General features: G+C 38.7%; 1 protein-coding gene across 2 annotated transcripts in view; it reads left to right on the forward strand.

Annotated features, from left to right (window-relative positions):
- DAPP1 (dual adaptor of phosphotyrosine and 3-phosphoinositides 1) overlaps positions 1-4,653 on the forward strand; it is a 55,610-nt gene extending 50,957 nt beyond the window's left edge. The window contains exons 8-10 of one of the 2 annotated variants that reach the window (XM_030819167.1): positions 517-604; positions 1,039-1,098; positions 2,593-4,653. In XM_030819167.1, the coding sequence (XP_030675027.1) occupies positions 517-604; positions 1,039-1,098 (148 nt within the window). In that variant the 3' untranslated portion in view covers positions 2,593-4,653. The remainder of the gene's footprint in view (positions 1-516; positions 605-1,038; positions 1,099-2,592) is intronic. The other variant, XM_030819166.1, reaches the window with a different exon arrangement.
- The last annotated feature ends 9,213 nt before the right edge of the window (positions 4,654-13,866 follow it).

The following is a 13,866-nucleotide window of genomic DNA, read 5'->3' on the forward strand; positions in this document are numbered from 1 at the left end:
AGAAATAACTAATTGAGTTTTATTGTCTCTTTTTATTGTCCCAATAGTTGAAATTGCCTACAACCACAGAAGGCAGAGGTATCCTCATTGAAGCAAGCTAACACAAATGAGTTCTTTTTAGCAAACTTCTCTGTCTTGCTTATTCTTTGGATCATAGCACAAGTTTTTGAGAGATCTTTGAGAGATCAGCTGAATAAACACATAAGTATTAGAGTTAACCTAAGACATGAACTAGAAAAGGATCTAGGGGTGTCCTGAACATGTTTCTTTCTTCTTCAAAGTTTTATTCGCGTATATACATCTGACTTGGAATAATAATATGAATCTACAACTTCCTTAACATTTCTGCAGTTTGCTGGCAGGAATAGGTGCATATATACCAACACTTCAAGGTACTTACCTGGATCCTTTATCAATTCTTTTTTCCCTTGCAATACTCTAATTAGTGTTCAACTAATATATATATATATAGCTAATGATCTGCAATATCTTATGTTCTTTCTTTTGTCCTATTAGTTTGGTATTTCCATTCAGGACATTTTATCTCTGTGCAAAGACCGGAGTAGAAGCTGATGAGTGGATCAAGATATTACGCTGGAAATTGGTGAGATTTTTAAGCCTTCAGATGTCGAGTCTTGAGAAATAACATGTTGATGATTTCAAACATATTTCTATGAAAAGAGTCAGACTAGCCCCGAGAATCAAAGAGATGTCTGGATGTCTACTTCCAGGCTTGCGGAACAGTCTGTTAATTCTTCTGGGACGTGAGAAGAGATGGAGACAGGGTTGTAAAAAAGAAAGAATTAAGCCATATTTGGGTCTTAGACGTAGAGCCTTAGCCTAATAACCACCTATCAGACTTCCTTTAAGGTGTGTCAGTGAGTTCAGTTTTGTCTGGAGGGGGTCATTTGGAACCAGAAGGTCTGACAGAGGAAAGCTGACATATTTCTCTAGTTGAAAAGCCTTTTAAATTGTTAGAGAAGAAAGTTTGCCAGAGGAACTTAGCTTAGTTTCCAGTGTAAGCATCACTTTGTGCAGGTCAGGGACAAAAGCTGGTTTATTTTGTCTGCTCTCTGTATCTCCCGGGGAGAAGACTGAGTGAGTACTTATAAAACTTCACCAATCTTCTGCGTATTTTTCATGTGCTTGCAAGTTAGTGAGTTGTTAGCCTAGAACTTGTCCTTAAAGCTGACTAAAATTTCCTATAAATACCATCTTGAAAGCTTTGATGATTTCTTTTTTTTTTTTTTTTTTTTTTTTTTGAGACAGAGTCTTGTTCTGTTGCCCAGGCTGGAGTGCAGTGGTGTGATCTTGGCTCAGTGCAACTTCTGCCTCTCAGGTTCAAGTGACTTTCGTGTCTCAGCCTCCTGAATAGCTGGGATTATAGGAGCTCGCCACCACACCTGGTTAATTTTTGTATTTTTAGTAGAGATGGGGTTTCACCATTTTGGCCAGGCTGGTCTCGAACTTCTGACCTCAATGATCCACCAGCCTCAGCCTCCCAAAGTGCTGGGATTACAGGTGTGAGCCACCATGCCCAGCCAGATGATTTCAAACATAAAACATTTTTCTTAATTATTTTTTGCAAAATTTTCTGATATATATGAAAATTCCTTTCTAGATACTGAGACTTTTGCTTTCAGTTATCTTTTCAGCTTGAAATTCAAATAAATATACCATTCATTTTTAAATTGTTCCAATGTATTTATTATTCAGTGAGGGATAATTTGTCTTGTGAAACCTTTGCTCAGATATGAATTAATTTCTTATTCTTTCTGTTTTTAATTATCAAAGTAACACAAAATCATTATACAAGAATTATAGAAAAATATATCAAGTATACACACTTTTAGACTTCTCTCTTTACACATAAATATTTAAAAACAAAATTTAATCACTTGCTAGAAGTAAAAACCACAATGATGTATCACTACACACCCTTCAGAGCAGATACAATGAAGACTGTCAATATCAAGTATTAGCATAAATGTGAAGGAACCAGAACTCTCCTACATTGCTAGAGAGAATGAAAATGTGTACGGCTACTTTGAAAAATTGCTTGGCAGTTTCTTTTAAAACTATACATATACTTACACTATAATTCAGCATTTTCATGCTTAGGTGTATATCTAAGAGAAATGAGTGCATGTATTCACTAAAAAATGTTAATGTTCATAGCATCTTTATTGATAATATACAAACTACAAACAAAACAAATCACTTGCTAGTGTTCTATATTTGCTCACTTCACTTAGCAATATATTATGAACATTTTTCCATATTATTAATTTTAGATCTATATCTTCCTTTTGACTTGTTGAATAGTATTGTATTTTATAGATTACTATAAGTATTAGACCAATTCCCAATTTGTACATGTTTTAGCAATCACTTTACAATATGTGTCCTAAAAAAAAATACAGAAAATTTTTCTGGACACATGGTAATTAGCTTATAGTTGGGGGTGAGCACATGATAATTAGAGTTGTGTGACATCCTTACTAATCAACATGTCGTATTTAATATTTGTTAGAAGCCAGGGTTCATTACAATCACTCAGTAATGGATACACATGTGTGTACTTTATTACAGTCACAAATAAGAAAACAGCTCAACCAAGGGGAAGGCACGATCCGATCTCAGTCGTTCATCTTTAAATAGATCTTTCTTGCCAAGGAATGCTCTGGCCCAGGAGCAAGGTGGAATGTTCCCTGATGCTGTGATCTGCAGCAGGCTTCAAACGAAAACCGACTAAGGATTTTCTTTCAAAAACAAATCAGAAGCAGATGCTGATTGGGACCCATATACCACGTTGCTGACTCACGTTGCTGCCCTTCCATGATGTTGCCATCTCCTTGAGAATACTGAAACAATCACCATTCTGATAGAAAGTGCTTAAACCACCACTCTTAGGTCTGCTCACTCTTAGAACACACAATGGAAGAGTAAGGGCTTTTGTTTTCACTCATTGTGGTCCCCAAGCCTATTGACAGTAGTTGCCTAGAGTCCCACTCTGAGTCATGGTCAGCCTGTCTGACATCCAGGTTGTGCTATTAACCAGGAAGGAAACAGATACTTGGAGGCTTAGATGACTTCTGCAAGATTTATACTGAGATAGCAAACATCAAATATTTTCAGGGGAGAGTTTTGTTTTTTTTTTAATTTTTCCCCCTTTATACAAAAAAACAAGAACATTTCCAAAACTAAAATGGAAAATGCTTGTGGCATTTATTTTCTCTTTTTAAAATGTTCAGAAATTTGGCAGGTCCTTTGCTTCTAATGATAAAACTGTGAAAGCTAGATGTCTTATGGGCAATTAGGTAGTATAATAAAGGTAAATGAAGGTACAATTTTTAAACCATTATTTTCACCCTTTTGGGGTAAATGTTTTAAAGAGTGAAAAAACATAAATTGAGAAAGGGTGATAAAGTAGTAGATAACTTTTAGTTTAATAATAATTATTGTTATTATACTAATAATAATAGAGCACTTGTAAGCACTAAGTTATCTTTATCCAACATTTCTCCAAATGAGCTGAAAGAAACTTTTCAAGGACAGTGTATTATAACAATTCCTTTCCCAGATTTAGTTGTATAGGGTTGGCCCAAGAGATGTAAGAAAAATCTTGCATTGCACCCTAAGCACCCTGGGCCTTATTAAAGAGCAACTTCTATTTCCAGTTGGGGGAGTAACACTAAACTACAAGAAATATGTAATAATGATAGGTAATAACGTGTTCCAAAGCTTTTTCAGACTAGAATAAGGAGACAAATAGAAGAATGAGATACTGGTGTCCACAGTTCATTGGCAGAATCTAACCCCTTCTGTTTTTTTAATACTATTTTTGTTTAGATAGAAGTTTCAAAGAAGATAAAAATGCTTGAAGAGCCTGAGAGTAAAAAGATTATGCTGCAAAGCTATGATATAAACTGCTCTTGCAGTCCAAAGGGATACCTGGTTAAAGAAGTTTCTTATTTAAACATCTCAGATGCAAAAATTACATTAAATTTTTGTATATTTCAACAACATTGTTATGTTTGTATTATATAGGATAAAGCAAATGTCAAGTTAAAATGTAATGTGTTGTTTGTAAAGTAAGAAGTTACTGGCCAGGCGCGGCAGCTCACGCCTGTAATCCCAGCACTTTGGGACGCCAAGACAGGCATATCACTTGAGGTCAGGAGTTCGAGACCAGCCTGGCCAACATGATGAACCCTTGTCTTTACTAAAAATACAAAAATTAGCTGGGCATGGTGGCAGGTGCCTGTAATCCCAGCTACTCAGGAGGCTGAGGTAGGAGAATTGCTTGAACCCGGGAGGTGGAGGTTGCAGTGAACCAAGATCGCGGCGCTGCACTCTAGCCTGGGTGACAGTCAGGTTCCGTCTCAAACAAACAAACAAAACAAAACAACAACAACAACAACAAAAAAACAGAAGTTACAAATGAATCCTCACAGATATGTGTAGTTTTATGTTTGTTTTCTTAGAAACAAATGTGTTTCTTTGAGTGGGTAATACTGTTTTACTATGTTTACCTTTTATAAAACATAACCTGTTTATTTATATTCTTTGGCTTTGTTTATTAAAAAGAGCATGATTTTGCTGTGCATGTACTATTTTGCTATTAAAATTTATTTTTAATATAACTTGAAAGAAATATACAACTGATTAATATCATAAATAGCAATGAAGAATTCACTTCAGTTAGACTATTAACCACAAAGGATTGGAAGTTGAAGAAATAGTCCAAGGCCTCAAGGAGTTCTTAGTTGAATATGGAGAGAACAATAAACACACACACACACACACACATATATATATATATATGACAATATATAGCAGTAAATAAGATCATTACTGTAAGAGAAGTACACAAAGCTATATGATGGAGCAGGTGCTTCAGCAGGGGATACAACAATTTGTTGGAGGGTTTTGACATGAAAAGGGTGAGCTAACATGTACCTGCTATGTAATTAGTACTAGACTAGGTGTTTTGCCTGCCCTCAGCAGTCCTGCAAAGAAATGATTCTAACTCCTAAGTGGAGCCTGTGAGGGTTCCTCATCTATTTCTCCAAGTCCAAAAAGAGGGAGCATGTTTTGTGCCAATGGCAGATCAGAGCGGGGGAATATAAGAGAAAAGAGAGTGGGCTATCTGCATTATACTCTGTCTGCTAACAGGTATGAGCTTATCATTAAGACAAAGTATTCACAGTTATTCTCAGAATTCCCTCTGGGAAAATCCCAGTCCACAAGAGCAGTTTTGTCTGGACCAATGGCGACACCAACATGGTGAGGGAAAGCTAATACAGATGGTCCCTGACTTATGATGATTTGATTTAGGATTGTTCAACTTCACAATGGGTCTATTGGGGTATTAAATGCATTTTCTCCTTATGATATCTTTGACTTAAAATGAGCTTATTGGAATGGAACCCCATCATAAGTCAAGGAGCATCTGTACTGTTTCTGGGGGAAACTTCCCCCTATGCCAGAACACCTGGACATTAGAGAACTCACTGGGGCGGGATCCTTCTTTTCCCAACCACATGGCATGCAAGAGAGTGAGTTCCTCTCTCGTTATTTCTCACAAGGGCTTGGCATGCAGGTCAGGGCATTATGCTGTGTCCCTGTTTCAGGCAGAAAGCAAGAGAACTACTATAAGGAGAAGGTCAGTTCTACTTCCTTCCCTCTCCACTACTTCAGATCCACTGCAGCAAATCCATGTTTCTACCAAACTCTTCCTAGCCAAGTATACTACATAGCAGAGTGCCAGGCTGAGCCTACGGTCTGCTCACTATGAGTTCAGGCTGTCTGACCATGATGTCAAGCAGAGTTTCTTAAACCATCTGTGGCAAAGGATCTGATTTTCTTTCTTTTTTTTTAAATTTATAATCTATCACAGACTGAGATTTCACAGAATTCAATAAATTATTAGAAAAATCCAGCAAAAAATACAAATATCACAATCCCAGTTTATTATTACCAGATTCAATAGACGTAAAGTTACTATGTCAAATTGTTGTAAGTTTTTCAACACTTAAAACTGGCATTTCTGTACTTACCTTGCTAGCAAACAGTGTGCACAATAGCCCAGTCTGTGGACCACGTTGTGAGTAGCACGGGTCTAGCTGACTGGCAGGTAAAAGGAAACAGCCTTCTTGAGAAAGAATTCACCTGAAGACAGGAAGGGTTGAGGTGCACATGCTTTGTTGATGGAATATAGGCATCATTAGACGGGAAAGGTGATTCAGAGCACATTCTTGACTGTTTACTCAGCCCCTCCTCAGCAAAATCTAAAAGAGCTATTTCACCAGATCTCCAGTGCCTGGACAATGAGATTGTAAGTTGTGTCACATTTTCAGCTGTGAACAAAGATGGCACCCTTGGCCTTAAGCAAGGGTTGTGCGCCACAGCCTGACTTAGCAGTAGCAACAATGGCCAGGGTTATGGGGCATAATCATCCCAGAGAGCAAGAACAAAGGAAGAAAAATGGCAGATGCCATGTAGTTTCAGGAGTATATGTGAAGGGTCTATGAGGACTTCCAGAAATGTCTGGGAGGCATTTGAGAATGACCATATTTTCCACAGAAAAAGCAAGATTGGAGCCAGAGAAGTTAGACCAGCAGGTCCCTGATCCCATCCTACAGTTATTTCCCCAGTTCCAGATGCATCATTGGTATAGCCATCCGGGCATACCTTGAAGATACTGCAGGTTTGGATCCACACCACCACAATAAAGCAAATATTGCAATAAAGTAAGTCACACCATTTTTTGGTTTCCCAATTCATACTAAAGTTATTGCTAAAAAAGATTATAATGATCATCTGAGCTTTCAGAAAGTTGCAATTGCTTTGCTGGTGGAGAGTCTTGCCTGGTTGGTGATGGCTGTTGACTGATGAGGGTGATGCTTGTTAAGGGTTGGGGTGGCTGCAGCAATTTCTGAAAATAAGACAAAAATGAAGTTTGCTGCATCAATTGATCTTCCTTTCCTGAAAGCTTTCACTGTAGCATAAGATGATGGTTGACAGCATTTTACGAACAGCAGAATTTCTTTCAAAATTGCAGTCAATCCTCTCAAACCCTGCAATTGCTTTATCAACTAAGTTTATGTAACATTCTAAATCTTTTGTTGTCATTTTAAAATTTCATAGCATCTTCACCAGAAGTAGATTTCATCTCAAGAAACCACTTTATTTGCTCATCCATAAGAAACAACTCATCATCCATTGAAGTTTAATCATGAGATTGCAGCAATTCAGTCGCATCTTCAGGCTTCACTCCTAATTCTAGTTCTCTTACTATTTCCATCACATCTGCGATTACTTCCTCCACTAAGTCTTGAACCCCTCATAGTCATTCACAAGGGCTGAAATCAAGTTCTTCTCCACTCCTGTTAATGTTGATATTTTGACCTCCTCCTGTAAATCACAAATGTTCTTATTTTTGTTTGTTCTTTGGGTTTTTGTGTGTGTGTGTGTTTTTGTTTGTTGTTGTTTTTTTTTTTTTTTTTTGAGATGAAGTCTCACTCTGTCACTCAGGCTGGAGTGCAGTGGTGTGATCTCAGCTCACTGCAACCTCCACCTCCCAGGTTCAAGCGATTCTCCTGCCTCAGCCTCCCGAGAAGCTGGGGCTACAGGTGTGCGCCACCACGCCCTGCTAATTTTTGTATTTTTGGTAAAGACAGGATTTCATCATGTTAGCCAGGCTGGTCTTGAATTCCTGACCTCCTCTTGGGAGGCCTTGGCCTCCCAAAGTGTTGGAATTACAGGTGTAAGCCACTGTACTCGGCCACAAATGTTCTTAATGGCATTTAGAAGGGTGAATCCTTCCTGGAAGGTTTTCAGTTCACGTTGCCTGGATACATCAAAGGAATCACTATTTATGGCAGTGATAACCTTATTAAACATATGCCTTAAATAATAAGATTTGAAAGTTGAAAGTCAAAATTACTCCTTCATCTATGGGCTGCAGAATGGATCCTGTTACTAGGTATGAAAACAACATTAATCTTATTGTACATATCAGAACTCTTGTGTGACCAGGTGCATTTTCAATTAGCAGTAATACTTTGAAAGAATTCTTGTTTCTGAGCAGTAGGTCTCAACAGCAGGTTTGAAATATCCAGTAAACCATCCTGTGAACAGACGTACTATTATCAGGCTTTGTCTCATTTATAGAGCAGGGGCAGGGTAGATTTAGCATAACTCTTAAGAGCCCTAGGATTTTCAAAATGGTAAGTAAGCACTGGCTTCAGGTTAAACACTAGCTGTATTAACCCCTAACAAGAGAGTCAGCCTATCCTTTGAAGCTCTGAAGGCAGGCATCAACTTCTCTTTAGCTATGAAAGTGCTAGAGAGGAGAAGTCAATGACTGGCTCCAAAGCTTCAAAGGATGGCATCTTCTTCCAATAGAAGGCTATTCAGCTACATTGAAAATGTGGTGTTTAGTGTAGGCACCTTCATCAATGATACTAGCTAGATCCTTTGGATACCTTGCTGCAGCATCTACATCATCACTTGCTGTTTCACCTTGCGCTTTTGTTATGGAGATGGTTTCTTTCCTTAAATCTCATGAACCAACGTCTGCTAGCTTTGAACTTTTCTTCTGCAGCTTCTTTACCTCTCTCAGCCTTCATAGAATTGAAGGGAGTTAGGGCTTTGCTCTGGATTAGGATTTGATTTAAGGGAATATTGTGGCTAGTTTGATCTTCAATCCAGACCACTCACACTCAAACTTTCTCCATCTCAGCAATAAGGCTGTCTTGCTTCATATTCATGTGTTGATTAGAGTAGCACTTTAAATTTTCTTCAAAAATGTTTCCTTTGCGCCGGGCGTGGTGGCTCACGCCTGTAATCCCAACACTTTGGGGGGCCGAGGCGGGTGGGTCAAGAGGTCAGGAGATCAAGACCATCCTAGCTAACACGGTGAAACCCTGTCTCTACTAAAAATACAAAAAATTAGCTGGGCGAGGTGGCGGGCGCCTGTACTCCCAGCTACTCCGGAGCCTGCGGCAGGAGAATGGCGTGAACCCAGGAGGCGGAGCTTGCAGTGAGCCGAGATTGCGCCACTGCACTCCAGCCTGGGCCACAGAGCGAGACTGCGTCTCAAAAAAAAAAAAAAAAAAAAAAAGTTTCCTTTGCATTCACAGTTTTTTGGCACAAGAGGCCTAGTTTCTGGCCTATCTCAGCTTTCAACACGCCTTTTTCACTAAGCTTAATCATTTCTAGCTTTTGATTCAAAATGAGAGATGTGAGACTTTTCCTTTCATGTGAACACTTAGAGGCCATTTTAGGATTATTAATTGGCCTAATTTCAATACTGTTGTGTCTCAGGGAAGGGGGTGTCCAAGGGTAGGGAGAGAGATGGAGGAACAAGTCAGTGAAGCAGCCAGAAAACACACATTTATTAAGTTTGTTGCCTTATATGGATGTGGTTTGTCGCACCCTAAAATATTACAATAGTAACATCAAAGATCACTGATTACAGATCACCATAGCAGATGTAATAATCATCAAACCAGTTTGAAATATTGCAATAATTACCAAACTATGACACAGAGACAAAAAGCGAATATATGCTGTTGAACAAATGGTGCCAATAGACTTGCTCAACTCAGGGTTGCCATAAATCTTTAATTTGTAAGAAACACATCTACAAAACACAGTAAAGCAAAGAGCAGTAAAACAAGGTATGCCTGGGTAGATGAACTTAGCTATTCAAGACAGCTAAGCACAGCCTCAGACAATAAAGTATCCTTCATGTGATGAAACCAGAGTAACCGACAAGTCCAGCCTGGTTTGTTTAAATCAGATACTGAAGTTGGCCTTTATTAAAAAAAAAATTAGGGGCAAACTACGATCCAAAAAGACAGGTCTCAAACAAGGGCAAACTGCATGATCAAAAAACTTACAATTTTTTTTCTTCCCTACACAAAGATACCATCTGCAACAATTTCATCATCTTTTTTTTTTCTTAACTGTTCCTGAAATTTTCAAAATATCATCAAGATTTTGCCATATTGTTGAACTCTCCTACACTTAAAAATTTCTTTTTTCTGTTTGGAACACTTTAAAGCAAATTCTAGACATAGTTAATAAATGAGGTATGGCTGTACTCAGCAACTGACAGAACCCCAACATTGGCTCCCTGATCTATAGAGTGTGGGCTATTATAATAGGAAAGGCCAAGTAGAAACCACGAGAACTGCCTCCATCTGGAAAGATAGTAAACCGAAAGCAATCCCACATTCCCAGAGGGACTTAGAGGTTAGTGCCACCATCAAGGACTTGATGGATGCAGTGGTGGTGATTCCACCACATCTCCATTCAAGCCACCTATTTCACCTAAGCAGAAAAAGATAGGTCTTGGAGAATGAGTAGATTATCACAAACTTACTCATGTGGTGACTCCAGTTGCAGCTGCTTTTCCAGATGTGATTTCATTGCTTAAGCAAATTAACACATTCCCTGGCACCTGGTATGCAGCTACTGATCTGGCAAATGCCTTTTTCTCCATATCTGCCCATAAGTCCCACCAACAGCAGTATGCTTTCAGCTGGTAAGGCCAACAACATACCTTTACTGTCCAACCCCAAGGGTATATCAGCTCTCTGACCCTATGTCATAATTTCTCCACAAGGTCTTTGATCGCATTTCCCTTCCACAAGACATCACACTGGTGCATTACATTGATGATATTACGCTGATTGGACCTAGTCAACGAGAAGTAGCAAATACCCTAGACATATTGGTACGACATTTGTCTCAGAGAATGGGAAATAAATATGACAAAAATTCAAGTGCCTTCCAGTTTACCAAAATTTCTAGGGGTCCAGTCGTGTGGGGCATGTCAAGATATCTCTTCTAAGGTAAAGAATAACTTGTTGCATCTGGCCCTCTGACAGTAAAAAAACAGTACATACCTAACAAGCATCTTTGGATTTTGGAGGCAACATTGTTTTCTATATTGCTCATGTAATTCATTGGTCTTACCATGTTCCCCACCATCCTGGAGCAGCTGGCTTGATAAAATGGTAGAATAGCCTTTTGAAAACTCAGTTACAGCACTAGGTAGGTGGTGATATCTTGCAGGGCTGGGGCAATGTTCTCCAGGAGGCTATATATGCTGTAAAATTAGCATCCAATATGTGGTGTTCTTTCTTCCATAGCCAGGATTCACAGATCCAGCAATGAAGGGGTGGAAATGGGAGCCGTGCCACTCACTTATCACCCCTTGTCCACTACCATAATTTTTGTTTTCTGTCCCCAAGTTCCTATGCTCTTTAGGTCTAGAAGACTTTGTTCCAAAACTAGTAATACCTCAAACAGGAGACACAATGATTCTATTAAACTGGACATTAAGATTGCCACTCTGCCACTTTGCACTCCTCATGCCTCTGAATTAACACATAAAGAAGAGAATTCCTGTACTGACTAGGGTAACTAGTCCTGATTGCCCGGGGAAACTGGGCTGCTACTGCACAAGGAAATAAGGAAGGGTATGTCTGGAATACAGGAGATCCACTAGATCTGTTTTACCAAGCCCTGATTAAAGTCAGTGGAAAACTTTAAAACCTATTATAGGCAGGACAATGAATGGTTCAGGTTCTTCAGGAATGAAGGTTTGGAATACCTCACCAGGCAGAACCACAAATAGTCAAGTTGCTTGCTGAGAGCAAGGAAATATGGAATAGGCAATGAAAGGTAGTTAAAAATACCAGCTACAACCACACGTCCAATTGCCAAAAGAACTGTGATTATGTCTATTTATGTATACAAATATGTATATATTACACATACACACATATATACTGAACAAATCTTTTTCCCCCTCCTTTATCCTCTTAGCTAATGTAAGATATATTAACAGTGGTATCCTTACATCACAGTATTAAGGTACAGGATAGCAAGGAAAAAAGTGATCACCAAAGGACTTTGCATCCTCCTTTGGGGAATGGATTGCATCCTCTTCTGAGGAAACCTCCTCCAGGGAATATTTGCGGTTGTACATGTTAGAAGTACAACCTACTTAGTCTTTATTTGGAGACTAAAATATGGTTTAAGATGCATACAGGCCGGGTGCGGTGGCTCATTCCTGTAATCCCAGCACTTTGGGAGGCCAAGGCAGGCGGATCACCTGAGGTCGGAAGTTTGAGATCAGCCTGGCCAACATGGCAAAACCCCGTCTCTACTAAAAATACAAAAATTAGCCAGGCATGGTGGTGCACATCTGCAATCCCAGCTACTCGGGAGGCTGAGGCAGGAGACTTGCTGTAACCCAGGAGGCAGAGGTTGCAGTGAGCTGAGATCAGGCCACAGCACTCAAGCCTAAGTGACAGAGTGAGATTCTGTCTCACAAAACAAAAATCAAAACAAACAAACAAAAACAACAAAAAAAGATGCATACAGGTGCCAAGCTGACTAGGAGTGGACTGTGAAGGTTAGTTTTATGCATCAAGTTGGCTAGGATACATTGCCTAGTTATTATAACACGAATCTAGGTACTGCTGTGGATGTATTCTGGAGATGTACTTAATATTTATAATCCCTTAAATTTAAGTAAAAGATAATACTCCATAATGTGGGTGAGACTCATCCAGTCAACTGAAAGGCTTTAAGAGCAAAACTGAAGTTTCCAAGAGGAAGAACTTCTGCTCCAAAACCGCAGCCTCAGCTCCTACCTGAGACTTTTCAGTCTTCTGGCCCATCCCACAGACAGACTTGCCAGTCCCCGCAATCGCATAAGCCATTTCCTTGAAATAAATACACATATATCCAACCGGTTCTGCTTCTTTGGAGAACTCTGAGACAACTTCCTTCCCCAAATATCCTATTTTATTGTTTGTTGAAATATTTCATTTCTATTATTTTTGAACAGTTAAAAACTCAAAGTACAATGAAGTTTACAATGAAAAGGCTCACTCCTGGGATCCTTATCCCCCAGGTATCTAGTTCCACTCCTTGGAGACTACCAATGTGATCAGGTTCTTCCATGTATGTCTTCAGAGACAGTCTACCATATACAAATAAATAGGAATACATACATATTTTTTCTTTTTATACAGCAATTGTAGCATGCCATAGTTTGACACCATGCTTTTCTCAATAAACATTATTATGCATTAGAGATCCTTTCATCTCAGTACCTAAAGCACTTCTTCATTCCTTTTTCCACTGGGCAAATTAAATGTTTCACCAATCCTCTATAATTTATTATCTAAAGTGAGACATTGAGAGTGAAAGCACTATTAATAATTATCCAAGAACAGCAGGTATAAACTGGTAGTCTTCAAAAAGCCAGAGCATATGGTTATCCTACCTATGGCAGATATTTAGGTTGCTTCCAATTCTTTGATATTACCAAGTTGCAAAGAATATACTTGTAAATACATACTTTTGCACATCTATGTGCTTTGTTTGGTAGGATAATTTCTAGTAGTGGAATTGCAGGGCAAAAGGTTATGTATATGAATTTAAAAGTTTCACAGACTGCCAATTGCTGTACATAAAAAGTATAACAAGTTACACTTCCCTAGCAGGCATAGAGAATGCTTGCCCTACTTATTGAATAATCCTTTTCCCATTGTGATCCCATCTTTATAACAATGTTTTAAGCCCTCACATGTATGTACTGGTCTTTTTTCTGGGTGAGTACATACCATTGATATCTAGTTGTGCATTCAGTTCTGTACTACCTTTCAAAAATAGTTAATCTAGGTTTATATTACCCTTTCAAAAATTTCTCACCAATTTTCACCAACTTATTTTTCCAGATGAACTATGGGATAGTTTATCTATTATACTGCCTCAGAAATTTTAACAGTGGCAGCATTCAACATGTAAAAGTTAAGTAGCTCCATTTATTAT

The sequence above is a fragment of the Nomascus leucogenys genome, chromosome 9 (genome assembly GCF_006542625.1).
Source record: "Nomascus leucogenys isolate Asia chromosome 9, Asia_NLE_v1, whole genome shotgun sequence".
NCBI lineage: Eukaryota > Metazoa > Chordata > Mammalia > Primates > Hylobatidae > Nomascus > Nomascus leucogenys.